The sequence below is a fragment of the Hemitrygon akajei genome, chromosome 14, assembly GCF_048418815.1.
Source record: "Hemitrygon akajei chromosome 14, sHemAka1.3, whole genome shotgun sequence".
Taxonomy (NCBI): Eukaryota; Metazoa; Chordata; class Chondrichthyes; order Myliobatiformes; family Dasyatidae; genus Hemitrygon; species Hemitrygon akajei.
This window is the reverse complement of record NC_133137.1, coordinates 9,711,798-9,739,610: the sequence shown is the minus strand read 5'-3', so window position 1 is coordinate 9,739,610 and position 27,813 is coordinate 9,711,798. Positions and strand designations below refer to the sequence as shown.

The 27,813-nt window shown below is 39.9% G+C and overlaps 1 protein-coding gene across 1 annotated transcript in view; it reads left to right on the top strand.

Moving 5' to 3' along the window:
* ksr2 (kinase suppressor of ras 2) overlaps positions 1-18,951 on the top strand; it is a 358,563-nt gene extending 339,612 nt beyond the window's left edge. Inside the window, exons 18-20 of the mRNA XM_073065461.1 lie at positions 12,229-12,360; positions 16,007-16,136; positions 18,269-18,951. Of these exons, the coding sequence (XP_072921562.1) occupies positions 12,229-12,360; positions 16,007-16,136; positions 18,269-18,430 (424 nt within the window). The 3' untranslated portion in view covers positions 18,431-18,951. The remainder of the gene's footprint in view (positions 1-12,228; positions 12,361-16,006; positions 16,137-18,268) is intronic.
* The last annotated feature ends 8,862 nt before the right edge of the window (positions 18,952-27,813 follow it).

The following is a 27,813-nucleotide window of genomic DNA, read 5'->3' as shown; positions in this document are numbered from 1 at the left end:
CAAGAATCCAATTGCAGAGGTGGGTACAGTGGCCCAGGTTTTGAAGCTTGTTGATCAGTAACGACGGGACAATGTTGTTGAAAGTGAACAGTAATCGATAAGACTGATATGGGTATTGCTCTGTCCAGGTGCTCCAAAGCTGAGCGGAGAGTCAATGAGGTTACAGCCACTGTAAACATTTGTGGTGGGAGATAAATTGTAGTAGGTCCAGGTCTTTGCTCAGGTAGAAGTTAAAATCTTGCCATGATAAACCTCTCAAAGCACTTCCTCACAGTAGATGAGAGTGCCACTGGTGATACTCATTGAGGAAGTTCGCACTGCTCTTCATGGGCACCGGTATGACTGATGCCCTTTTGAAGCACGTGGGAACCTCTGACTGCAGCACTGAGAGGTTGAAGATGTCCTTGAACACTCCTGCCATTTCGTTGGCACAGGTTTTCAGTTCCCTGCCAGGTACACCATTGAGGTATGGCTCCTTGAGAGGGTTCACCCCTGAGAGGGCTGTTCTAACATTGTCAGAGGTCACAGGGTCGTCCGATGCCGTGAGGATTCACAAAGATGTAGTTTTATTCCCTTTGAAGGTATGCATAGAAGGTGTTGAGCTCATCAGAGAGTGAAGCATCACTGCTAATTCCAAATGAGAATCAGGTTTATTATCACTGGCATGTGTCGTGAAATTTGTTAACTTAGCAGCAGCAGGACAATGCAGTAATATGGAAAGAAAAAGTAAATAAGTAAATCAATTACAATAAGTATATGTATATTAATAGTTAGATTTAAAATAGTGCAAAACAGAAATGATATATATTAAAAAATCGAAGTAGTGTTCGTGAGTTCAATGTCCATTTAGAAATCTATGGCAGAGGGGAAGAAGCTGTTCCTAAATCGTTGAGTGTGTGCCTTCAGGCTTCTGTATCTCCTACCTGATGGTAACAATGAGAAGAGGGAATGTCCTATGTGATGAGGGTCCTTAATAATGGATGACACCTTTCAGAGGCACTGCTCCTTGAAGATGTCTTGGATATCACGGAGGCTTGTACCCAAGATGGAGCTGACTAATTTAACAACTTTCTGTAGCTTCTTTTGGTCCTGTACTGTAGTACCCCCTCCCCACCTCAGACAGTGATACAGCCTGTCAGATTGCACTCCATGGTACATCTATAGAAGTTTTCGAGTGTTTTTAGGTGACAAACCAAATCTCGTCAAACTCCAAATGAAATATAGCCACTGTATTGCTTTCTTTATAGCTGGATCGCTATTTTGGGACCAGGTTAGATCCTCAGAGACCTTGACACCCAGGAATTTGAAAATGTTCACTCTCTCCACTTCTGTTCCCTCTATGAGGATTGGTTCATGTTCCGTCATCTTACCCTTCCTGAAGCCTACAATCAGCTCTTTCGTCTTACCGACATTGAGTGCAAGGTTGTTGCTGTGATACCACTCAACTAGCTGGTGTATCTCACTCCTCTATGCCCTCTCATCTCCATCTGAGATTCTACCAACGATGGTTCTATCATCAGCAAATATTAGATGGTATTTGAGCTATACCGAGCCACGCAATCATGGTTATGGAGGGAGTAGAGCAGTGGGCTAAGCACACCCCCCCGAGCTGTGCCAGTGTCGATTGTCAGTGAGAAGGAAATATTATCACCAATCTGCACAGGTTGTGGTTACCTGAGTAGGAAGTCGAGGATCCAATTGCAGAGAGGTACAGAGGCCAAGGTTCTGCAACTTATCGATCAGGACTGTGGAAATGATGGTGTTAAACACTGAGTCACTGAGTCAACCAACAGCATCCTGACATGGGTGTTTTTATTATCCAGGTGACCTAAGACCATGTAAAGAGCCATTGGGATTGTATCTTCCATTGACCTATTGTGGCGACAGGCAAATTGCAGTGGGTCCAGGTCCTTGCTGAGGCAGGAGTTCAATCTAGTCATGACCAACCTCTCAAAGCATTTCATCACCATCGATGTGAATGCTACTGGGTGATAGTTATTAAGGCAGCTCACTCTACTCTTCTTAGGCTCTGGTATTATTGTTGCCTTTTTGAAGCATGTGGGAGCTTCTGACTGTAGCAGTGAGGTTGAAAATGTCCATGAATACTCCTGCCAGTTGGTTGGCACAAGTTTTCAGAGCCTTACCAGGTACTCCATTGAAGCCTTCTGCCTTGTGAGGGTCCATCCTCCTGAAAGACAGCCTGACATTGCCCTCCAAGACAGAGATCACAGGTCACCAGTTGCTGCAGGGATCTTCACAGCTGTGGTTATATTTTCTCTTTCAAAGCAGACATTGAAGGCATTGAGCTCATCTGGTAGTGAAGCACCCTGCCATTCATGCTATTGGGTCTTGCTTTATAGAAGGTGATGTCCTGCAAACCCTGCCAGAGCTGGAGGAGGTCATGGACAGACGTATCAGAATGGGAATGGGAAGTGGAATGAGAATGGGTGGCCACTGGGAGATCCCACTTTTTCTGGTGGATGGAGCATAGGTGCTTGGCAAAGCGGCCTCCCAGTCGATGTTGGGTCTCACCAATATACAGGAGGCCACGCTAGGAGCATCAGACACAGTATATGAACTCAACAGGCTCACTGGTGAAGTGTCACCTCACTTGGAAGGACTGTGTGGGGCCCACTTTCTGCTTTTCACAGGGATCACTCCCTTTGCGAATCCCTTGTCCGTTTGTCCCTCCCCACTGAGCTCCCTCCTGGCACTTATCCTTGCAAGCAGACAAGTGCTACCCCAACACCTGCCCCTACACCTCCTCCCTCACATTCAGGGTGTGGCCACACTTAGGGTGGAGAAACAACACCTTATGTTCCATTTGGGTAGCCTCCAACCTAATGGCATTAACATGGATTTCTTGAACTTCAAGTAATGCCCCCCCCCCACTCTCCTTCACCATTCCCCATCCCCTATTCCCTCTCTCACCTTATCTCCTTGCCCATCCATCCCCTCTCTGTGGGGCTCCTCCCCTCTTTTCGTTCTTCCATGGCAATCTGTCCTCTTCTTTCAGACCCCCCCTTCTCCAGCCCTGTATCTCTTTCAGCAATCAACTTCCCAGCTCTTTACTTCATCCCTCCCCCTCCCGGTTTCACCCATCACCTTGTGTTTCTCCCTCCCCTCCCCCTATCTTTTAAATCTACTCCTCAGCCTTTTTTTCTTCAGTCCTGCCAAAGGGTCTCAGCCTGAAACGTCGACTGTACTCTTTTCCATAGTTGCTGCCTGGCTTGCTGAGCCCCTCCAGCTTTTTGTGTGAATAACATGCAACTGTTGTGTTTTGTAAACAAAAGCTAACATTGATTTCTCTGACTAACGATAATGCCCTCCCACCCCCCTTCACTATTCCCGATTCCCATTTCCCTCTCTCACCTTATCTCCTTATCTGCCTATTTATATCCTCCCTCTCGTGCTCCCCCTTTTCTTTCTTCCATGGCTTCTGTCCTCTCCTACCAGATTCCTCCTTCTCCAGCCCTGTATCCCAGTTCTTTACTTCACCCCTCCCCTCTCCCAGTTTCACCTATCACCTGGTGGTTCTCCTTCCCCTCCTTCCACTTTGGTTCCTCATTTCTTTTTTTCCAGTCGTGATGAAGGGTCTCAACCCGAAACATCGACTGTTCTCTTTTCCATAGATGCTGCCTGGCCTGCTGAGTTCCTCCAGCATTTTGTGTGTGTTGCTGACAAATATATATTCTGAGCTGCTGCCCCAGAGCTCTTGCCGATGGCCGTTATCAGTGGCGGCATGTCCAGGTCCTCCAGAGAATTGCTGAGACAATCCGCAGCACCCTTAACATCTGCCAGAAAACAAGTCCGGTCAAGAATACCGTCTGCTTTGTCAAAGGGGGGGGAAACCAACAGAACCAGAAAGCAACCAGGTTACTCTTCACTGCGCAGGACTGGAAGCTGAAAGCCGACCTGGGAAAACATCTGCCCCTCATCACAGAGATTACGTTGCAGCCCGACATTGTGTTGTGGTCTGACTCATCGAAGCACGTTCTTATGCTTGAGCTTACCGTGCCGTGGGAAGATCGCATGGAGGAGGCCTATGAGCGGAAAAGAGCCAAGTATGAAGATCTGAAGAACAACTGCCAAAGAAGAGGCTGGAGATCAAAGTGTTGGCCCGTGGAGGTCTGGTGTCGTGGCTTTGCAGGCCAGTCGCTCTGCAAAGTATACACTGCACTGGAATCACAGGAGGGAGAGGAAGGAGAGCCATTTCTACCACCATAGATGCAGCAGATAAAACATCAAGATGGCTCTGGATAAAGAGGACAGAGCCCTGGGTTGCTGCTAGGGCACAGGCCAGGGTCTGATCAATCCCGGTCAGGTCGCCTGGGCAATGATGTATGATGTTGAAAGACCCGAAACACCTGACGACCCCAGGTAACATCACTGATTATGTGCCCTAGCTTAGCATCGTGCAGACGTTTCTGTAAGAGGAAGAAGAAAGGTTATTTTGGAACTGAGTGTCAGCTAAATGGGGGCAGCACTACTACTTTTGAGTCAAGAAGAGTTGAGCTCATACACAGCTTGCATTTTTATATCACTTTTGGTGTAGTAGATATTTTCAGGGACATTTACAGGAGAAGGTCACATAAGACCACATTAGCATTGAATAGGTGGTCAACAAAGTAGGATTTAAATCATAAAAGAGAACAAAACTAGAATTGGTAAAAGCAAGATTATGTTGTCATTGACTTAGATTTTTGGTGGGATGTTGGTATTCCATAATATTGTAACAGGTTTCCTGGTACTAATTACCTTGCTGAATTCGGTGCATAAATCAGAGCATCTATTCATCAAGGAGATATGAGGAAATCTGCGGATGCTGGAAGTTCAAGCAACACACACAAAATGCTGGTGGAACGCAGCAGGCCAGGCAGCATCTATAGGGAGAAGTGCTGTCGACGTTTCGGGCCGAGACCCTTCGTCAGGACTAAGTGAAAGGAAAGATAGTAAGAGATTTGAAAGTAGGAGGGGGAGGGGAAACGCGAAATGATAGGAGAAGACCAGAGGGGGTGGGGTGAAGCTGAGAGCCAGAAAGGTGATTGGCAAAAGGGATACAGGGCTGGAGAAGGGAAAGGATCATGGGACGGGAGGCCTACGGAGAAAGAAAGGGGGAGGGGAGCACCAGAGGGAGATGGAGAACAGGCAGAGTGATGGGCAGAGAGAGAAAAATAAACTAAATATATCAGGGATGGGGTAAGAAGGAGAGGGGCATTAACAGAAGTTAGAGAAGTCAATGTTCATGCCATCAGGTTGGAGGCTACCCAGCCAGTGTATAAGGTGTTGAGGCTTTTCATTCCAGGATGAAGGAGATGTCTTCTTTTTTTAAACAAAGGAGCTTCCCTTCTTCCACCATCAGCTCTGCTCTCAAACGCATCTCTCCCATTTCCCGCACATCTACCCTCACCCCATCCGCCCACCACCCCACTCGAGATAGGGTTCCCCTTGTCCTCACCTACCACCTCACCAGCCTCCGGATCCAACGTATAATTCTCCGTAACTTCCGCCACCTCCAACATGATCCCACTACCAAGCACATCTTTCCCTCCCTCCCTCTTTCTGCTTTCTGCAGGGATCGCTCCCTACGCGACTCCCTTGTCCACTCGTCCCCCACATCCCTTCCCACTGATCGCCCTCCTGGCACTTATCCTTGCAAGCAGAACAAGTGTTACACCTGCCCTTACACTTCCTCCCTCACCACCATTCAGGGCCCCAGACAGTCCTTCCAGGTGAGGCGGCCCTTCACCTGTGAGTCGGCTGGTGTGGTATACTGCGTCCGGTGCTCCCGGTGTGGCCTTTTATATATTGGTGAGACCCGACGCAGACTGGGAGACCATTTCACTGAACACCTACTCTCGGTCCGCCAGAGAAAGCAGGATCTCCCAGTGGCCACACATTTTAATTCCATGTCCCATTCCCATTCTGATATGTCTATCCATGGCCTCCTCTATTGTCAAGATGAAGCCACACTCAGGTTGGAGGAACAACACCTTATATACCGCCTGGGTAGCCTCCAACCTGATGGCATGAACATTGACTTCTCTAACTTCCGTTAATGCCCCTCCCCTTCTTACCCCATCCCTGATATATTTAGTTTATTTTTCTCTCTCTGCCCATCACTCTGCCTGTTCTCCATCTCCCTCTGGTGCTCCCCTCCCCCTTTCTTTCTCCGTAGGCCTCCCGTCCCATGATCCTTTCCCTTCTCCAGCTCTGTATCCCTTTTGCCAATCACCTGTCTGGCTCTCAGCTTCACCCCACCCCCTCCAGTCTTCTCCTATAATTTCATGTTTTCCTCTCCCCCTCCTATTTTCAAATCTCTTACTATCTTTCCTTTCAGTTAGTCCTGACGAAGGGTCTTGGCCCGAAACGTCAACAGCGCTTCTCCCTATAGATGCTGCCTGGCCTGCTGTGTTCCACCAGCATTTTGTGTGTGTCATCAAGGAGATAGAAGCTTTAGAGTGGGCGCGGGGGAGATGTACTAGGATGCTGCCTGGATTAGAGAGCATGTCTTATGAGGAAAGGCTGAGTAAGCTGGAGCTTTTATCTTTGAAGCAAAGGAGGGTAAGAGGTGATTTGATAGAGGTATAAAGGATGATAAGAAGCATAAGCAGAGTGGACAGCTAGTGCATTCTTTTCCAGGGCAGGAATGGGTAATACAAGAGGGCATAATTTTTGAGGAATTTGGAGGAAAGTATAGCAAGCAGGTTCATGTCAGAGGTAAGTTTTTAAAACAGAGAGTATTGGGTGCATCAACTGCACTGTCGGGGGTAATGGTAAAGGCAGATAAGTTAAGGACATTTAAGAGACTCAGGCACATGAATGAGAGTGAAAATGGAGAGCTACATGGGAGGTATTAATTAGATTGATCTTAGAGGTGGTTAAAAGGTTGTTACAACATTGAGCACCGAAGGGCCTGTACTGTATTGTTCAAGTGTTCTCTGATTTGCATTTCATTAGCTGCTATCTCCAAAGAGCAAATCTATTTAATGATGTTGAGACATGCCCTTTCCTCTAACACTGTCTAATGTTGGACAGGCTGCTATCTTAGTATCCCAGTCTGAGCATTTTGAGAAGCTAATTGAGAAGAAAAAGGTACAGAAATAATTTGATGCCAGGATGAAATACTGCTTCAAAGTATCATCAAAGCTTAACTCTGATGATGTTCCTTTGTTATACTGCCCTTGTTTTCTTTTGTTTGCTTGACTAGGAGGCTGTCTGCAGTGTTCAGCAGGATCTTGCAGGTGCCATTGTAACTTAATAAATGATAAATAAAGAGGTCGCTGTTGTGCCCAGTTTTTTTTTCTTACAGCAAACATTGTGTGAACAACATGTCCAAATGGGAAGCTGCCCGCTCTAAATCCAAACTGACTCTCAGAGTAGATTGTTTTAGCAAGGACATGGTCTTTTCAACAGGAGAGCTTGCATGAAATTTGGTATGCAGTGACCATAATTATGTATTTTTGTGCTTTGGTTTAGTTTTTTTTTTAGATCTTTAGTTTTTAAATATATTTTAATAATTTCAATGTCTCCAGAAATTACTGATTAATTTGAATTTTTCTGAATGTAAGAAGAAGACATAAGCATTCATAACATTTGACAGGAGCTAAAACAAAGCATGTTAGTTAGTCATCAGTCAGAGATACGTTTTAGCACTATGTGGGTCAATAGTTCTGTGTTCTATTTCCATCCTCCGCCCCACCCAAACACCTAAATGATTATTTACAAATGCACGGCCTTGCCAAACATCTTGCTCAGAGCCCCTTCAAGATAATGCGGTTAAATACATACTGTACCTAGGATAGGGCGATGGGGGGGGGGGGGGGTCTGCTTTCTGCAGGTTCTGGGATATTAGGCAACATAAATTTTGAACTATTAGAATATTGCCATGCAGGGAAACTGAGTAATTTAAAAAAACAATATATGTGATGCATTGGTTGATAAATTTTGTAACTGAAATTTATGGATGCTCTTTGGAAGATTTTGAAAATGCTATATTTAAATTTATCTGCATTTTCTACTATCTGCAGAAACATTTTGATGATCAAAGAAACAGCTATGTAACATCCATTATCATGGGATGGTTGAGTTAATAAGTATTTTTGACATATTCTGATGGAATAACAGTAAAACTTGGCATGAATGCAACAAAAGCCCTCCATTTCAGTAACAATGTTGTAATTTCACTCTCACCATATTCAACGTTCAGTAGATTATTTTGAAGAATAAAAAATACTAATTATTGCTGAGACTTATAGAACTATATTTTGGATAAAACATAAACTTGGAATTATATAGAGCTTCACAAAAGTCTACTTATTTAACCTTGGCTCAAAGAGTTCCGTTGTCCCATTTTTATTTGGAAACGGCATTTTAAGGGATAAATTGAGGTTCCTTTATTATCTCCAGCAGTGAAGTAGAATAAGGGTAAGCATGGTATGAAAATCATTTTTATCCATTTGTCTGAATGTGATTCCTTCACTGATCATTGCTTTGACGAGCTTCAGATTTTAATTAGACATAATGTCATTACCATCATCCGATTAGTATCTTGACTTAACTGTGTTATATGCCAAAAAGATGGAGACGAATTCCTATGAAGAATCCTATCCAATATATTAATTTATTTTGCTTTTTCATTGTACTACAATATGACTTGATTAAAAAAAGAAAAATGTGATTTCAAACTGCTGTACCATTTCAGCATTCACTATTTATACTTTTTTATAACCTCATATTGGAGAATGCAACTCCAGCAGATCAAATCAGCCACTGATCTTGAGACGCTAGTCTTAGTACCTATAACTTCTGGGAGCATATATGACGGCAAGCATATAACTGACTGAAATCAGTGAGTTATTTAATCACATGACTGTTAACAAGTGTGTAAACATAATTCTCATTGGAATTTTAAATTCATAAATAGCGCAGTATATTCTGCAATGATGTTATAAATACGTACTATTGCCCATAGCATTTTTGAAAAAAAGAGATTTTACAATCAAAGTAATGCTAAGGTTAACAATATTCCTGATTCTTTAAGTACAAAAGCAATTCCAACTGGTTGGAGAAATAAATCAAAAGGATAAACTCAATTTTTCAAAAATTGGGTATGTTTCACCGTTAACTTTGCAAAAATGTTACTTACTTTCTGCATCATCTTTAAAAACTGTATTGAATGGCATGAAATTGTTGTCCCTGCACAGTAAGTGTGAATTAAACTTGCCACAGACTGTCTATCTCTCTGTATAACAACATGCTAATTATTATTTACTGACAGTCAACCTCTCTGGCATTGCAATTATTACAATATTATTCTTTCATCCATTCAAGATTAATAGTTAGGGACTTTAAAGGATTCTTAAAATCTTCATTTATTATGCTTTACCTTTTTGATGCTTTTTCCTTTAATTTTAAACTAACTTTTCCTTCTTTCTCTTAATTCAGAATCAGAATCAGGTTTATTATCACTGGCATGTGATGTGAAATTTGTTAACTTAGCAGCAGCAGTTCAATGCAATACATAACTTAGCAGAGAGAGAGAGAAAAATAATAATAAATAAAATAAAACATAATAATAAATAAACAAATAAATCAATTACATATATTGAATACATTTTTTAAAATGTGCAAAAACAGAAATACTGTAAAAAAGTGAGGTAGTGTCCAAAGCTTCAATGTCCATTTAGGAATTGGATGGCAGAGGGGAAGAAACTGTTGCTGAATGGCTGAGTGTTTGCCTTCAGGCTTCTGTACCTCCTACCTGATGGTAACAGTGAGAAAAGGGCATTCACTGGTTGCTGGAGGTCTTTAATAATGGACGCTGCCCTTCTGAGACATCGCTCCCTAAAGATGTCCTGGGTACTTTGTAGGCTAGTGCCCAAGATGGAGCTGACTAGAGTTACAACCTTCTGCAGCTTCCTTCGGTCTTGTGCAGTAGCCCCTCCATACCAGACAGTGATGTGGCCTGTCAGATTGCTCTCCACAGTACAACTATAGAAGTTTTTGAGTGTATTTGTTGACATGCCAAATTTCTTCGAACTCTTTCTGTACCAAGATTGACATTAAATTTACCCCCTCCTCTGCTGCTCCTCTAATGTACATTTCCTTGATGATATAAATACTACTAATTCCATAATCATTCGGCCTGATAGGTTAAGGAGATGATAGATGATTGCCTTATTTACTCAGGTCTAAAATGCACACTTATTCTTGTTGCAACAGTGTCAGCTCATACTTTCAATAGCTTGCTATACAAAATTGTAAATACCTAAAGACAAGTTAACTAAAATCAGACACCTTTGAATGTACTTCCTTACATATGATTCTAAATATGCCAAACTCCAAATAGGCATCTTTGCTCTTTGCTCTTTACTCAATGCATCAGCCATTTTAAATACACAATAGAACTAAAGAAAAATGATCAGAGCACTAATGCTAACCCAACTTCTATTAAATTATTCTACTTAATGACTATTTCTTGATATGTTTGGTACAATACATCTTCTACTAACTATCTGAAGTATGCAATCAAATAGCCAAGCATTTTAATTCCAATTCCCATTCTCATTCTGACATGTCAGTCCATGGCCTCCTTTTGTGTCAAGACAAGGTCACCCTTAGGATGGAGGAGCAACAGCTTATATTCCATCTTGGTAGCCTCCAACCTGATGGCACAAATATCTTTTTCTCCTTACAGTCAGAAAATTCCTCCCCCCTTCCTCTATTCCCCACTCTGAACTCTTTACCTCTTCTCACCTATCTATCACTTCCTCCTGGGTCCCCCCCTCCTTCCCTTTCTCCTATGGTCCACTCTCTTCTCCTATCAGGTTCCTTTTTTTCCAGCCCTTGGCTTTCCCCCCCTACCCTGGCTTCACCTATCACCTTCCACCTACCCTTCTTTCCCTCCCCCACCCTTGTATTGTGCCGTCTTCCTCCTTCCTTCTTAATCTTAAAGAAGGGTCTCGGCCCAAAACGTCAACTGTTTATTCATTTCCATGGATGCTGCTTGACCTGCTGAGTTCCTCCAGCATTTTGTGTGTGTTGCTTTGGATTTCCAGCATCTGGAGACTTTCTCGTGTTTATGATTTTATTTTGTTCGGCAGGGTGTTAACATTTGGAAAACCATTATTAGTTTTTATGAGCAACATGGCTAGTAGTACAACTTATTGTGTAGCCAGCATCATGGCAGCGATACAAATTGTACATCTTTGGATAATGTTGATACCTTTGACATAAAGGACATCTCTGTTGATGAGACTCATGTATGTTGGAAAAGTTGCATTTGTGTTCCATAATCAAACAGCAACTGTAATTTTCCCTTCTACTTCACTTAACATTTTGCATTATAAAGATTCTTCACAATAGCATTCACAATATTCAATATGGAGTCCCATGAGGGGATATCAGAATATATGAATAAAAACTCAGTTAGCAGTTTCTTTCCATTTAGTATTCCTTTCTATTTTCTGCAAAATAGAAAATATTTTATTTTCAGATCAATATCAATGAAGGAAGAAAAAATGCTTTTGTTCTTATGTTCAAATCTTAACTTCAAGACTTCATATGTAGGTTTTCATATTGAGCAAGTATATTTAGACTTTCATATTGACTGAAGACTTTTCGTCCAATGAATCCACACCGAACTTATTGAATTAGATTATTTTCTGGTTTTCAGCAAAGACTCCTTCGGGATACTTGCTCAATGTTGTATGTTTTTCTTTTGATTTTAAAAATCTATGTAAATGATAATGGGCATTTTATTCCACAGAAGACAAATGTACATAAACCCACTTGCATAATGAAAACTGTAGTGCTGATTAACCATAAGACTATTCATGAAGAACGCCAGTGCATTCAATTTAGAACCACCAATGCCAATTGATGATCCAAAAATAACAGATCATAGTTCAACATTCAGGAATAACTAGATTTTCTTGCACCTGCAGATATGTCTATTTGTGGTTTCTGTTAATTTAATTTCTACATACAGTTTCAAAATTGAGCATTAACAAGATATATATTTAACTATACGTAGAACATTAATGTTTCAATAGAAATTTAGTTGATGTTAGAACCATCACAACCATTTCATGCTTCTTGTAACATGAACAGTTATTTTATTTGAATAAAGTAGTAAATACAAAGTGTGGGAGTAAAATTCAACATGATGTTTCTTTTTCTTTACTTCAAATTAAATTATTTTTTTCCATGTATTTTGTTCTTCAGGAGAGAAAGTGAAATGAGGATTCCTAATGGTTGGCTATGTCATCTGGCTCCTGAAATTATTCAACAACTCTCCCCATCTACAGATGAAGACAAACTCCCATTCTCCAAGCAATCGGATGTATTTGCATTTGGGTTAGTTTAGTGCAAGTTCATTAGATGGTCATTGTGATGTCTGGTTTGAAAATCAATAAGTGTGACGAAGCATTGCGTTAGGATATGAGAGTGAATATCGAACATTATCCAAGTTTAAATCTAGCCCAGAAGTCAGGTGCTCAGTGAAAAAGCTACAAGATTGTAATTTCCATTTAACATAATTTTCCTCCGTGGACAGGAAGAACAAAAGCAGAAAATACTTAAAACACTCAGAAAGTCAAGCAGCATGACAAGGAAACATTTCAAGTTGAAGACCCTTTGTCTAATGCATCCACACTGAGTTTCTTCTATTCACTGTCTGTTTCTTCTCATCATGTTTTTAAGTGACATTTTTATCTTCTTTCACTTTTTACAGCTACTGCCTGCCCTGCTGAGTATTAAAAGCATTTTTTGATTTTATTTTAGATTTTCAACATCTGTAGACTATTTTCTGATTTTCATGGAAGACTCCTATTTTATCCTTTTGGGGTACTTGCTCAATGTTGTATGTTTTTCTTTTACATTTTTATTTGTAAATGATAATAATCATTTTATTCCACATAAGATAAAAATAAATTAAAGAGAATTTTCATCTTATTTCTCACCACTGACTGCTCAATATTACAGCAACAAATACAAGCTTTTTCATCAGCCCATTGAATTTTCCTTACATTATATATTTAAAAAATATAAAATCAAATGGAGAGCAAACCAAACCCAAGACTGCAATATGGAACATAACTATTTTTATGACAGATTACTTTTAACAACTTGGATGGTAGGAGTAATAATTAATGTTTTGGTGAGTTTGCAGTTAATATATTAAAGTGAAACACACCTTATCTTCAACAATTGTGGATTTTGTGTAGCTATCTGCACCCTACCACCTTAAAACAAATATTGCAAGTTGGAAAGAATATACTGATTAAAAATGGAGTCAGATATGATGTAGCATCTAGCAGGACTGGTAGCATACCACATGTGACTCTGGATATGACTGCCATGGATGTGTGTAAAAATTCAGGTGTTATCTTCCTGAACAGAAATGCACAAACCGATGTTTTGATAGTAGTCAGTTTCTTTCAAAAGCACACGCTTCATAAAAGCTGGCTGAAAGATGAAAATAGAGTTAGTACTCCTTAAAACAAGTTGTTTTGCCTTTAGCAATCTAATCAAGAGGATATACTGATAAACCTACCAATGTAATTCATTGTACCAAATAAGTATGGAGTGCAGGTTCCATAATTTGACTGTTAAAATTTCTACTGCTATGCTGCAGATATTTCATTTTAGCAGTTTTCTGCAAAAGCAGTGTGTCCTGCTGGTAGAATTATTTTGGTTTCAGCTAAAGATAAGAAGCCCTGCTGTTCAGTTTAGGAATGTTGTGTCAGCCATTCAGGATGGGGGGATCTGGAGAAAGATCTAGAGAGAGCAGGGCGGAGAGAGTTTTGTGATGGGCAGTAGTCCGATTTGGGCTCTTTTGTTGGGTGCTGCGGAGTGGGACAGAAGAGAAGATGCTGCAGAGTTGCAATGGAAGGTAAGTCCCTGTTGCATGAAGTGCTTTCTTCAGATGAATGGCTCCAAGGAGGAAGGGCCAATACTACTGAGAGAAAGCCAGTTTGTTCGAGCTGGACTTTGAGGGAAGTTCAGACTGTGGTGGGTGCTTTGGGTTTGACGCTGCGAGTAATGGTTATACCCAGCTTTGAAGGAGACAAGCTGCAATGATCATGTACTCAATCAGACTGGTCTAATTGTAATAGGCCCTTTTTTCCTTCTTTCTTTTCTTTCTTTTAATAACTTCTATAAAGCTAAAATTAGTAAATATACTTCCTTTATAATTCTATGTGGTGTATGATCTGTTATTTTGTGCCGGCAGTTAATTGTGTATGGGAAGAATTTGCATAGCATTTGCCCAAATTGATGTTTCTTTAAATGGAACATCACAGTGTTCCTGTTTAGTTGAGCCATAAATCATACTGACCCCGGATGTATATTGTTTATGAAAGGTGGCCTTCTCACCACTGAGTCACGTGGCTGATCGCAGAGTTAACTAACGAGCCGAGCTAGTATACGAGCCTGGTAGGGGGATTATAAATGCATTAATTCATGTTCCACAGGGGTCTGTGTTGGACCGCTTCTTTTTACTTTATATGTCAATGATTTGGATGACAGAATTGATGGGTTTGTTGCAAATTTTGCAAATGATATGAAGATAGCTGGAAGGGCAGGTAGTTTTGAGGAAGTAGAGAGGCTACAGAAGGACTTAGAAAGATTAGGAGAATGGGTAAAGAAGTGTCAGATGGAATACAGTGTCAGGAAGTGTATGGTCATGCACTTTGTTAGATGAAATGAAAGGGTAGATTATTTTCTAAATGGAGAGAAAATGCAAAAAAACTGGTGCAAAGGGACTTGGGAGTCCTTGTGCAGGATTCCCTAAAAGTTAATTTGCAGGTTGAGTCGGTGGTAAGGAAGGCAAATGAAAAGTTAGCATTCATTTCAAGAGGGCTAGAATATAAAAAGCAAGGATGTAATGTTGAGATTTATAAAGCACTGGTGAGGCCTCACCTGGAGTATTGTGAGCAGTTTTGGGCCCCTTACTTTAGAAAGGATATGCTGAAACCGGAGAGGGTTCAAAGGAGGTTCACGAAAATGATTCCAGGATTGAACAGCTTGTCGTATGAAGAGTGTTTGATAGATCTGGGCCTGTATTCACTAGAATTCAGAAGAATGAGAGGTAACCTAATTGAAGCTTATCAAATGGTGAAAGACCTTGGTAGACTGGATGAGGAGAGAATGCTTCCTATGGTGAGAGAGTCTAAGACCAGAGGGGACAGCCTCAGAATAGAGGGGCGTCATTTTAGATGATGAAGAATTTCTTTAGCCAGAGAGCGGTGAATCTTTAGGATGTTTTGCCATGGGCAGCTGTGGTCTTCGTCTATATTTAAGGCAGAGGTTGATAGACTCTTGATTGGTCAGGGCATGAGGGATACGGGGAGAAGGCAAGAGACTGTGGCTAAGAGGAAAATGGATCAGCTATGATGAAATGGTGGAGCAAACTTGAAAGACCAAATAGTCTAATTCTGCTCCTGTCTTATAGTCTCATGATTTTCTTTTATTAATGTTGTTATATGTTGAATTTCAGTTTAAATCTAGTTTTATTCACCAGAAATATATTGGCAAAGTTAGAACCTCCTTGGTTAGATTTTAAGAACCAAGGAAATAACCACCAGTTCTAGCACACTAAAATTTAACAGCATAGTGTGTGTAGTATTCAGATGCCATTGGAATAGAAATGATTGAATTGTAATTCATTCCTATTCATTTAGATTCTGACAAAGGAAAATAACAAAATATATTTTATTTAAAAATTTTGTAGGTCTTGTATTACACAGCTAAGGAAGTTTTATCTGCTGCCACTGACTTAGTACGCAAGAGCTTTGATTTAGTCTATTAGTACTGTGGCAACCTACTGTATAGTTTCAAGCAGAAATATGACTACCATTTTCTGCAGTGTGAATACATGCAGTACAATAAAGCCATTGTTATGAAATGTCTTTGTGCAGAGTTTACTGTTTAAGCCTGTGCAATTATATATACTTTCTAAGAGAACAATATGTTGAACTAATTATTTCAAATTTTATGACAGAACCATATGGTATGAGTTGCACACACGTGAGTGGCCTTTCAAGAATCAGCCCACAGATGCGATAATATGGCAAGCTGGGCGAGGAATGAAGCCTAATCTAAGTCAAATTGGTGTAGGAAAGGAGATAGCGGTAAGTAAAGGCCAAACAACTGTTATTTATTAAACTTATTCAATAATGTTAATCTACTGTACATCATGCTGATTGCTTTCTCTTATTTAGGTAATGTTCCTTTATAATCTGACAGCAATCAATTATTACACTAAGATGTGGGGTTTTACAAGTGTGGAATATCCAGTTGCTTTCAGGTTCTTTTTGAAAAGTGCTAATTGGATCTAGAACATACTGGATCATAAACACAAGAGATTCTGCAGATGCTGGAAATCCAGAACAAAACAAAAAAAAACAAACACACACACACACACACACACGGAGGAACTCAGCAGGTCAAGCAGCATCTATGGAGAGGAATAAAGAACCAACGTTTTGTGCCAAAACCATTCATCAAGGACTCCTCAACCTGAAATGTCTGCTATTTATTCCTCTCCATAGATGCTGCCTGACTTGCTGAGCTCCTCCAGCATTTTGTGTATGTTACTCTAAAATCTATTGGTCTTTTTCTGTGGCTTCTTATTCCAGCAAGCGTTTAATGCAAGTTAACTAATGGTAGATAAGGCGAATGTTTGGAATGACAGATAGGGTAGTGGCCAAGCTGCTTTGCCCCAGGTGGAGTTGAATGACGTTGTGAGACGCAGAAAGAGCAATGCCTCATGCTTTGTTCTAGTTACCACAGAATCTGTATATCGGGTTCATTTATGGTGACTGGTGACTGTGGATATAGATTGTGGATTGTACTTCCTCTACAGATGCAGGCTGAGCTGTTAAGTGTTTCCAGTATTTCTTTTCTGAATTAAGATCCAATCCCAATCGTGTATTGAACAACCCCAGAATGGTATTACATTTTAGGTTCTCTTTCAGTGCAAAATTTGAGGTCACCAGGCAGCTACTCCTGCTGGTAACAGAGTTTCTGAGAAAGTTCATATTTACTATTGGTACAGAGACAGTTCAGGCCATTTAGCCATGTTTCCATGAAGTAATTCTGACATTAATGGGGTCAGAATGAGCCCTGTTCGCACACTGAGAAAAACTTAAGAGTTCTCCATTCCCAGGTGTAGCTTGCAAGCTTGCACTATCAAGTGTGTGTGTGTGTGTGTGTGTGTGTGTGTGTGTGTGTGTGTGTGTGTGTGTGTGTGTGTGTGTGTGTGTGTGTGTGTGTGTGTGTGTGTGTGTGTGTGTGTGTGTGTGTGTGTGTGTGTGTGTGTTTCTGATATTCAAAACCATTCAAAGGCCTTTCAAGTTAATAAAATTAAATTCACAATGGCTGTGTAACATTGCATCTTTGAACGACATCAACATTAGAGATTGAAGGGAAAAAAACACTTTAATTTGCAAAATATAATCAGTATTGGTGGAATTAGAACCCAAGAGTCCAAACTGGTTTGATCCCTCACTTTAAGCCCCTTCCATAACAAGTCACACACAAATGTTGCTTATGATGAGCCCACGATATTATTTTAATCAATATGCATTAGCTGTTCTTCTGCTGTATCATTTTGAAAGAAATGGTGGCTGTATCAAACTCTTTTTTCTCGTTACCAGGACATGAATTCATGTACAATGTCTGAAATACATCTTATGGAAATGTTTGTTTGATGATGAACTTCAATAAAAAAATAAATTTCAAATGAAAAAAAAAACAAAAGTTACTTGAAACGAGCAGCTTCTCATAATTTCTCAGCTGTCTTGCTAGGTCTAATCTTGGGACCAGTACCTATGATCTTACTCAACCAATTCTTATGGGACACTGTACTTTCACCATGCAACATTTATAAGCAATAAAGAGACACATCAGAGTAAGGATACACAGCACCAAGCTTACAAATGTTTTGTTGCAATTAATTAAATGGTTCCAATTATTGATATTAATTTTCTAACATTTTAACTAATTTTGTTTTCAATGTTACTTAAAAGCCAGTTGATTAGTGACATTTATTGCATTGATTCTGCTCTTATATTGATGATAAATCATTTTCTACCTCATGCATATCCAGAATATAAATCCTTTGGGTTTCTCATCTCTGGCCAATTCAACTACAGTACTTCTTTATAAATTATCCTGTGTTCATTGATTTGGTGAGCATTTAAAAACCCACTTATTGTGATATCCTTTCAGCCAAAGTGTATCTGTTTCCAATTGATTTTAGGACATCTTGCTTTTCTGCTGGGCCTACGAGCAGGAGGAGCGGCCTAGTTTCTCGAAGATCATGGAGCTGCTCGAGAAGCTGCCCAAGCGAAACCGTCGGCTCTCTCACCCTGGACATTTCTGGAAGTCAGCTGAGTACGTCTCCCTTAGCTCCAATGTGTGAAGCTCCAGGTGCATATCATCGCATTTTGGATCCAGCCTTGCATTTCATGCATTATGTTCGGTTGACCATTTGCTTTAGTGTTCCGAGCAGCTGATGGACAAATCTGATCAATCATTCAAGGATGCACAAAACTGAGAATCACAAACTGAAACTCAAAGTGAGTATTGTAAACCTCAGTCTTGACCGAATAAAATGCACGGCTGTAGCAGGCAAAATTTTACACATCTTTTTTATAACCCCTCTGGAGAAAGAGTGTACAGCATGGAAAAGTTGCTTGATTTAGTTACTCAGATTTGTTTTAACTTTGAGTCTTGTGCATAGCAAACACATTATGCACACTTGGAGGAAAGGCCAGTGGCTTCAAAGATACTTGTGAATGAAAGGAATGACATGTTTGCCAAATATTTAGACTTTCATTATCCCAAGATTCCACGAGGAAAGTTCCAACTGTTCAAATGGATGGAGCCTAATTAGAACGAGTGGCTTTGTTCATTTTCTGTGAGAACCTGATAAGGCTACGTTACCAGCACATCATTCAGTTTGGACATTGTGGGGGGGGGGGGGGGGGGTGTCGGGAGATAAAGAAAGTGAGATCCTTTATCATTGTTGTCCGTACCTGTACCACAGTAGCTGCGGACCAGACAGTGTCTTTGAGATGTGCAATATGAAGTGTATTCTTATCAGGTTTTTGATGGTACATACGTTCCTCGTCCTTGAAATAAGACTACAAACTGCATATAGTGCTCCTTAATTGATCAGTAATAGTATATTTATTTAATCCCATTCTACAAGAGTTTGGCACTGAAGGGGGAGATGCAAATTGCTGCCGAGAGCTTGATCGTGAACCCAGGAATGAGGCAAGCTGTTGGGCTGTATGGACCTTGCCATTCTTGCCCTCTGAATGAGTTTATATCCTTATCAGCAATTGTTGTATCCATTCTGACCTATTGCCTGTAATAGGATTCTGTCACATTGCCAATCAATGGAAAAGAAACTATAAATCAGTCCTTTCTTCCTCCACATTCTTTGATTGCCTCACTGACTCTAGGTCCAGTGCTGTATCTCCTGCTATCTCCCTCCTATCAGTTGCACTCCGCCTTCTCCCATTCTGAATGCTCCCACTGATTGTGCCAATTGCTGTCATGAAATAAGCAATTCTTGATGCCAGATTTTTAAGCACAATCTTTTCACAAAACTTAGTTGACGCGTCTGTATATCTTAGCTATTGATGCTTTGGTTCTATAGTTTTGTATGATAATTTATTCAGATCCTTGTGCTGTGAAGCACCAGTGTTTCTTGTTTTTGAGGTAGGACTACTTGTTTAACTTTTATCAATGCACCTTGGCATTTGGATGTATTTTTTAAAGGATCGTCTTTTTTCCTTTTTACAATTGAGGTTAAACTCTGAAAGTAATTGATGCCAGAAGCGTGAATCTTGGTGGATTGATCTGTAGTTCCATCAATAGCTGGTATTCTGCTAGTGTTATTATCTCACAGAGTAGATCTATTATTTCCCATTACAAAGTTGAACATTAATGCATATAACTTTAGAAAATTCTGTTAGTGAAATTGTATTTATTTAGCACCTTGCCATGACCTTAGGTCACCCTAATGTGCTATATAATCAGTATGCTACTTTAAAAGTAGAAGTAATAGAATTACAGTTATGTTGTAGGCAAATATGGCACTTGGCATGTTCCAAAGAAAACAGTGCTAGCTGAGTGAAAGGTGTTGCCTGGGATACAGAACTCATATTTTAACATTGTTATGTGAACTTTCAAGTCCAGATGAATTGTTATCGCAGATAGCTAGCAATGATGCAACGGGGCAGTTGGATTTGGAGGAGCAAAGTTTTTGAACAATTCTAGGGTTTGAGGAGTTTGCAGAGAAGGGGAGGCACCGCCCTATGTGGGGAGGTCCTTGTTGACAGTGCAAAGCCTTAAATATCAACAATTTAGTTTAGCAACCATAGGGTTGCTGGTGAGGATACAGGCAACAAGGCTGTGGTTGAGCTCAATTTTATTGAGAACAAGAGAGATAAGTCTGGCAAGAAAGGCTTTGAAGTAGTTAATAAAGCATAGAAGAGGCTGTTTGCAATACATGAGCTGAGGAAGGAGTGGTAGCACAAGGGGGTGGATGTTCGGTCAAAAAGTAAACGCAAGATCATATGGATGAATTGGCAGTGTAAATATTAGAGAGAATGGAATCTGTGGTAAAGAAACAGCCATTGAGCAGAGTTCTAAAGGCTGCTATTTGCTGTTCTGAAGACAGCCGTCGTGATCACCCCATCCACATTTCCTGATCTCGTTCACTACCCTGTGCAGCTGGTGGTCTATGGATACTCCACACCACTTGTATATTACTAATCCATCTTGCAAAACAAACTAACGTGCTGTATCCATAGAAACATGCAGATTTAATTACCCAGTTGATATTGTCTCTCACGCCTAATTTAGTGCTTCTTGGTTAACTGTCATTGATTCATCCCCGCTCAGTTTACATGTACCCTGAGGGGCGCAAATGCCACTTGCTTTCAAAATGAATATTATAATATAATTACAAAAATCAACGGAATCTCAATACTTGACTTTATTACTGGTATTCTATGCATGCACTTTATTATTTAGGGAGATTGTGTTCCCAATGCACTGAAAGGTGGATGTAGTATATTTCTGAATGTTTTTTAAAATCTCGTCCTTTTTGCTTAAGTTTTGTGGTGGAAGGCTACAAACAAAAGATATCAGAATGTGATGAATCTCTGTGTACACACGCGAGAGGCAGCTTCAGTGTAATTATAACCACTGATCATTAGAGCTCGGTAAGCAAATTAATCTGTATTAAATACTACTCAATGAATCCTATTCGTTCCTTGAGTATTATTTAACATTACTGACAAACTGTTATTTCACATTGAAATAAAACCCTGACTCTAATGTTAAACAACAGATTGTTATGAACAGCAAGCACAGAATGTTCCTTTGAAAGCCAAACAATGCCCTTCAAATACTTAATGGTGATTCTGATTTTCCTGTCAGTAGGGTTAAGAAGGTGGTGTGGATTACCTTTTTTTTTCAGTGAAAAATATGTAAAGCATTAAAATTGTTCTGTGAGCTGTAATATCCTTACAAGATAAGTAGGTTGGTGTTTAGTTTTTACCCTTCAATTGGACGATGCACTGCGCTAAATGGAAATACGCTCAGGGAAGACTTTATAATGTGCGGAAATCTGAAGGCACATTGTAAAAAGCAAGCTATTTGTTGATCCTTTAATATAAAAAATCTAATGATGAAATGAAGTGGGAAGCATCTGCTGAGTTGCAGACTGCCACTGTTGACCAAACTTCAGAGAGTGCAGTGCAGGTTTTTCATTCCTTTCTCCTATGTATATTGTTGCTGTACATAATGAAGTGTTTATCCTGCTTTGTAGCCACTAGGCAGCATGGCTCCATACACAACATCATTGATCCAACCTTTTCAGTTTAAATCTATCAGTAAGGGCTTTGCATTTGGAGTGATCGGTAAACTTCACTTTACTTGATTTAATTAGATCGATTCTGTTCGACGTCCTGATTGGTGAATTCCTTTTATCTGATAGAGAAATCCCCCCCCCCGGTGCGGTTTCAAACATGGTCACACTTCAAGCACGGCTTTCTGGGAAAGTAGTTTTAGTAGCCAGATACAGTAGCCTCAATTGTCCTGCATTAGTGGTCCTTTACAACTCAAGCAGCTCACATACAATCAACCTGATGTGGATCTTTGTTAATGCATCTGCAAAAGGAACGGTGTTTGGAAGACATAGAGGCCATGGTTGAAATCATTGCATTGCATTGAAGCACAGGGTAGACTTTACTTCCTTTTAATTAAAAAGAACAGCCCACAGTATGCAAAGAAGGAAAGGCAGCAATTGTGTAGTACATCTTGATCCTTTCCAGCACTCATGAGAGGGTTACATCCAGTGAAATGACTGTTAAAATATTGTACAATGCAGGCAAGCAACTTGCACTGTGGGCTCCCATAACTGCAATGTGATAATGACTAAATAATCTTTACTTTTAGTAAATGTTGAGTACGAGATATATAAATTGTCCACTACCCTTATTCCTAATAATGCTGTGGAATTTTGTACCAAGGGAACTCATTGTAGTGCTTCATCCGAAGGAGGCCACCTTTGATAATGATGCTGTCCCTCGGGAGTAGGCAGCCTAGATTGTTCCATAGGTCCCTTGATTAGGATTTGAATAAAGAACTTTTAGCCTCAAATGTCAATGTTACTAACTTAGTGACAGCTGATATAGAGTGTATGTATTTATTTATCATTGATAGAAATATTAAAACTGGAAGTGGTGATAATGCCCATATGGCCCATTAGCACCTAAAAAGATAGGATATATGCTAGCTATTGGTCAGAACTGGACAGTGACTGAATAACCAGTAAAAAGAAACTATAAAAGCTGTGATTATTCTCACTATAGTTGACGATGGTTACAAGCTAATAACCAACCCCTTGGTTTATCCTGTCAACATTGTTTCTCAAAGGACTAGACTTCCCTCCCATCTGATAGTTAAAATGAAACCATGACACTTGAATTTTTAACCGATCCCTTTCCTTACCATATACAGACCTGTGTCGACTTCCAGCGCTTTCTGTTTACATTTCAAATTTACAAAAACTGGAGTTTTCTGTATTTTTTCACTCATTTAGTAAACACTGTTTTAATAAAGATACAGCAGGGAGTCAAAAAGAAGCTTAATGAAGGGCTTGGTGATAAATTGTATGAAGTACCTGTTAAGTAGCAGCACAGGGAATACATGCACATGAAGAAATATTGTAATTAAATGTGTTTATGAAAAGCAATACTCTCATAGAAAATTGTAATGAAGAATGTAGTAACAAATGGTTTAGCTGTGAAAGTAGCTGGGGTTATCCAATTTATATTCTAAATTACACAGTGCAAGTCAAACTATGGAATGTCTCAGTTCGCGTGGACAGTACGCTTGCCTGCTATAGTTAGTGGTAAGCTGCTATCTGGCTCAACAATTACTTTAGTCAGAGGGTGGTAAATCTGTGGAATGTGTTGCCACGAGCAGTTATGGGGGCCAAGTCATTGGGTGCATTTAAGGCAGAGATAGATTGGTTCTTGATTATCCAGGGCATCAAAGGGTATGGGGAGAAGGCAGGGGAGTGGGGATGACTGGAAGAATTGGATCAGCCCATGAGTGAATGGCGGAGCAGACCCGATGGCTGAATGCCCTACTTCTGCTCCTATATCTTATGGTCTCATTAACCCCTTTAACAACAGGAAGTGATTTAAACCACTTCTGAGCAATTAAGAAAATAGTTTTGGAGGGTAATGTAGGGCAAACAGATGTAAGGATGTGCTCTATCAACCACCTGTTGAATGATTTTCATAAAATCACGTATAATTGGACCAATGGTAGACCCAGGCCAGGATCACATAAGATTGGGTGTAATACCGATTTATTTCACAGGAGGTGAAATTGAGAAGAGACTAAAACTAAAAATGCACCCAACCTCATCAGTTTCTTGATGGCAGGATTAAGCTAAAGTAGTTTCTTTCCATGATGTGCCAAGGTTCTCACTTCAGGTGCCCCTCATTACATTACAACCCAGAGCATCACAGTCACATGAGCAAATGAATAGCACCGGGGCCCAATCTATATCGCTACTTCAGCTCTTAAGCACAAATTAATGAATTGCTATACAGGACTAAAATTATGAGGATTTGTTCCAATTATCTAGTAAGCTGAAGTATTTTACTTGGTTCATAACTATCTTTAATTCTACTATGGAGTGGCTTAGTTTCTGCTTCATTGTTGGCATCAGAGAGCTGTTGATACACACATCAAAAGGCATAAAGATATTCCAGGACCCCCATGCATCACATAACCTGACACTTGGTCCCCATGTACATCTTAAAGATCTTCAGTCTGTAATAGACTGTGAAAATACGCCCTGTTCTCATGTACCAACTGATCCGGTTACTGAAGTCACCAGCTTGCCATTGAAAATAGTTTTTGATGCATTTTTATTCAAGATCCTCAAGAGCTGCACTGCTTTATACCAGATGCCGAATCAGAGAAAGACAGCTCCAGTGATGAGCTCTACGGAAAGCAGAACTCATGCTGTTCTATAACCTCTGAATCACACTCCTGTGGCTATGTGCATGTTCCTGGCTACTACATCTTGAATTTATCAAGAGTGTGGGTAGGGCGTCTGCTTTTACGAAGTAATGAGCAAAAGGCCTGCCCAGATGCATAAAACCCCTGGCAGGCCACCTCACTCCACTGGCATCATGCTGGTTTTAATACACAGAATAGTCCGCAGTCCCTTCCACAGGACTTACAAAGGTAAAGAGTCATGGAGACTTACATCATGGAAAAGGCGCTTCAGTCACATTGAGTCCTCAACAACTAGCAACCATCCATTTACATCGATCCTATCTAAATCCCACTTTTGTTCTCTCCACATTTCTCCCCATATTCTGCCATTCACCTACATACTAGGGCAACTTACAGTAACCAGTTAACCTACCAACCTACAAAATGTGGACAAAACCGAGATCATCCAGAGGAAACCCATGTAAACTCCACAGAGGCAAAGTCAGAATTGAACAAATTCACTAACTTTACCATGTGATGCCCTTTATCCCATTGAGCCACTTACAGGAATGAAAGGAGGAGCATCATTTCCAAATGATGGGAGTTTACAGACTTTCCAGCAGCAGCTAAAACTTGTGAATGTATAAAGGAAAATAATAAATAAATAGGACCAGCATCCATTGAAAAGCCGTTAAAGAGATAATAAGTGGGCCTCATCTACTGTTGGAACATCGGTGGATGAATGTTATCAGGCCAACAGTGAACAACCCTAATTTTTAATATGCAAATTCAAAAATACCTGAACCCTAAACTCTCCAGTGAAAAGAGAAACAGTTACATTCAGCAGCTCAATTTCTGATCCCATGGTTTAAAAAATAAGAAAACTACCAAATTCAGTATGAAGCCCGAATACAAACAGATAATGTTAACATTTAACATTTGCCCCTTTAACATATTAAGATCATCACCTGAGCCTTAAAAATATACACATTCATTTGGCACCCTGAAATTTTTTTAAGTTATTTTCTTTATTTAATTAAATCCTTCATTTTATTTACTCTCATTGTATACGTAAATGGCCAAATGGGTATTGAATGTTGCTCCAATAATCAAAACAAATAGGAGAGTTTAGTTTTGTGAAAAATCATTGAAATGAAATGCTAAAATGTACTTCTGTCTTTACTGATAATGCCCACTGGTGAACGTTACACGTTTATCACTTCTAAAAGGTTGCATAGAGCGTAGCTTGTAGTATAGAAAGAAGTTGTTCCTCTAAATCCATAGGGTGCTGGTGTCTTCATCCGAAACAAAAGTCTTTCCCCCCACACGAACAGCATACAGTTTATACTCCTCCCCCTTCGTAATTTTATAGTTCTTTGTATATTAAATTAGGCAAATTGTGTCCTTTTCCCTTGAAAAACATTCCACGTTATCAACACATTTTATTTTTAAATGAGATTCTCCAGAAAACCTTATAATTTAAGAAACAATGACAAAATAAAATTGATCATTTTCTAAAGAAAGTGCTTGTTCATGCATCTCATTTTGAAGCTGAAAGAATGCAAGAAAGTTTCAGTTGTAACCTATTCATTCCATGTCGTATTATTTCTATTAAGGTTTTCTCTTTTTTTACCCCTGGACTCATTTCATCAAATATCCCTGTGTTCTGTACTTAAATATTTAGTGACATTCACCCTTGTAGATGTCATTTGTGGGTCATTAATGGAGAAAAAGATCAGTATCTTTTTTGTTGCTTTTTCTTTTGCTCCCCCAACTTCCTGTTTGTACTCAGACATGATTAAAAGTATGCTGAGCAAAAATAGAATTGTTAGCTCCTGCTATTTCAGTCGTTTAACTGCCTAATGTTGCCAAGCATAATCTCAGCTAGTGATACATAATACATCTCTTTGCTTGATGTCATAGCACACATACAGTAATACAGTAAATGCTGCAGAAGAGAGTGGAACTAGAAAAATATCAACTTTAATTATTGGTTGGCTATTAACTAATAAGCAACAGCAGCATATTTCATGTGTTATGGGTTTAACAGATTAATTAATAGTAAATGCCAGTGGGAATATGGGGAGTTATTTAAGTTATGTCAATGTAACTTGTGTGTAAGTACAGTGTGGACAGATGGGATGAAACCCTTTTCCTCTGATGGTGTCCCAGGTATAGTAAGTTTTGGTAGCTGTGGCTGTGATGTTCATCTCTTGACGTTTGACACAATTTGGGAAGATGACTGACAGTGATCTTGATGTTACCAGCCAGGCTAGGAGGACACAGAGAAAACAGAGCTATCTATGTTTTCCTGTGGCCTGTGGAATTTAACTAGGGGGTGCCAGGAACTTTAGATTGGGCAAAGGGTATTCTGATAGAGGTGGTGCTGCAGGTGTTTTTGAGATTCGTTCCTGGAACCAAGCTGTTCTTGTCCTTTTCCTCCATGATTCCCATCTTCACCTGAGTGACACAGTTTTGAAGCTTTGAGAAACATTCTCTCTGCCACTTGATTCTACATGCAGGTGTAATCAGGCCAAATTATGCCTGGCTGTTGGCAGTCTGAATTTAGATATAGTGGCAAATCAAAAATGTTTAAGAAATGATTACCCAATTTATTTTATCTATACTATTTTTTGTAAATTACATAGGTATTTAAATTACTGACCTCATGCTGGGTACCTGTAGTTTTTTTTTAGAGAAATTGGAAAATGACATTCTGCAATTCTGAAATTGACTGTTTCACAAGATAACAAGGTGTAAGATCAACATATTTTGAGCAGCACCCAATGAAAAGTTGTTGAATTATTTTCTTTTCCCCAATAAAACATACTGGACAGCTTGCACCTGTGATTTTGATCTGCAGCTTTTCACTTTTCACTTTTAAAAAGCTAATTCTGAATCATTCGCACAATCCTGACACCAGGTTTTGACCTGAAAAATCAGCCATTCTTTTGCCTCTCCGCAGATGTTGCTTGACCCACTGACTTCCCCAACAGTTTGATTTTGGCTCAAGGTTCCACTTTCAGCTGTTTCTTGTATCTCAATGCAAATAAATGTGACGTAACATAAGCTATCACTTCTTTGCACCACCACGTAAGTGGAGCACTGTACCAATATGTTTAAATAAGAACTGATTCTTTAAACCATCTTAACAATAATTAGAAATTAATCAAAATGCATTCCTCTCCTTCAGCTTTAATTTTAATGTTGAACAGGAAGGGTAATATTGAACTTATCACATCATGACATATCCTTATTTCAATT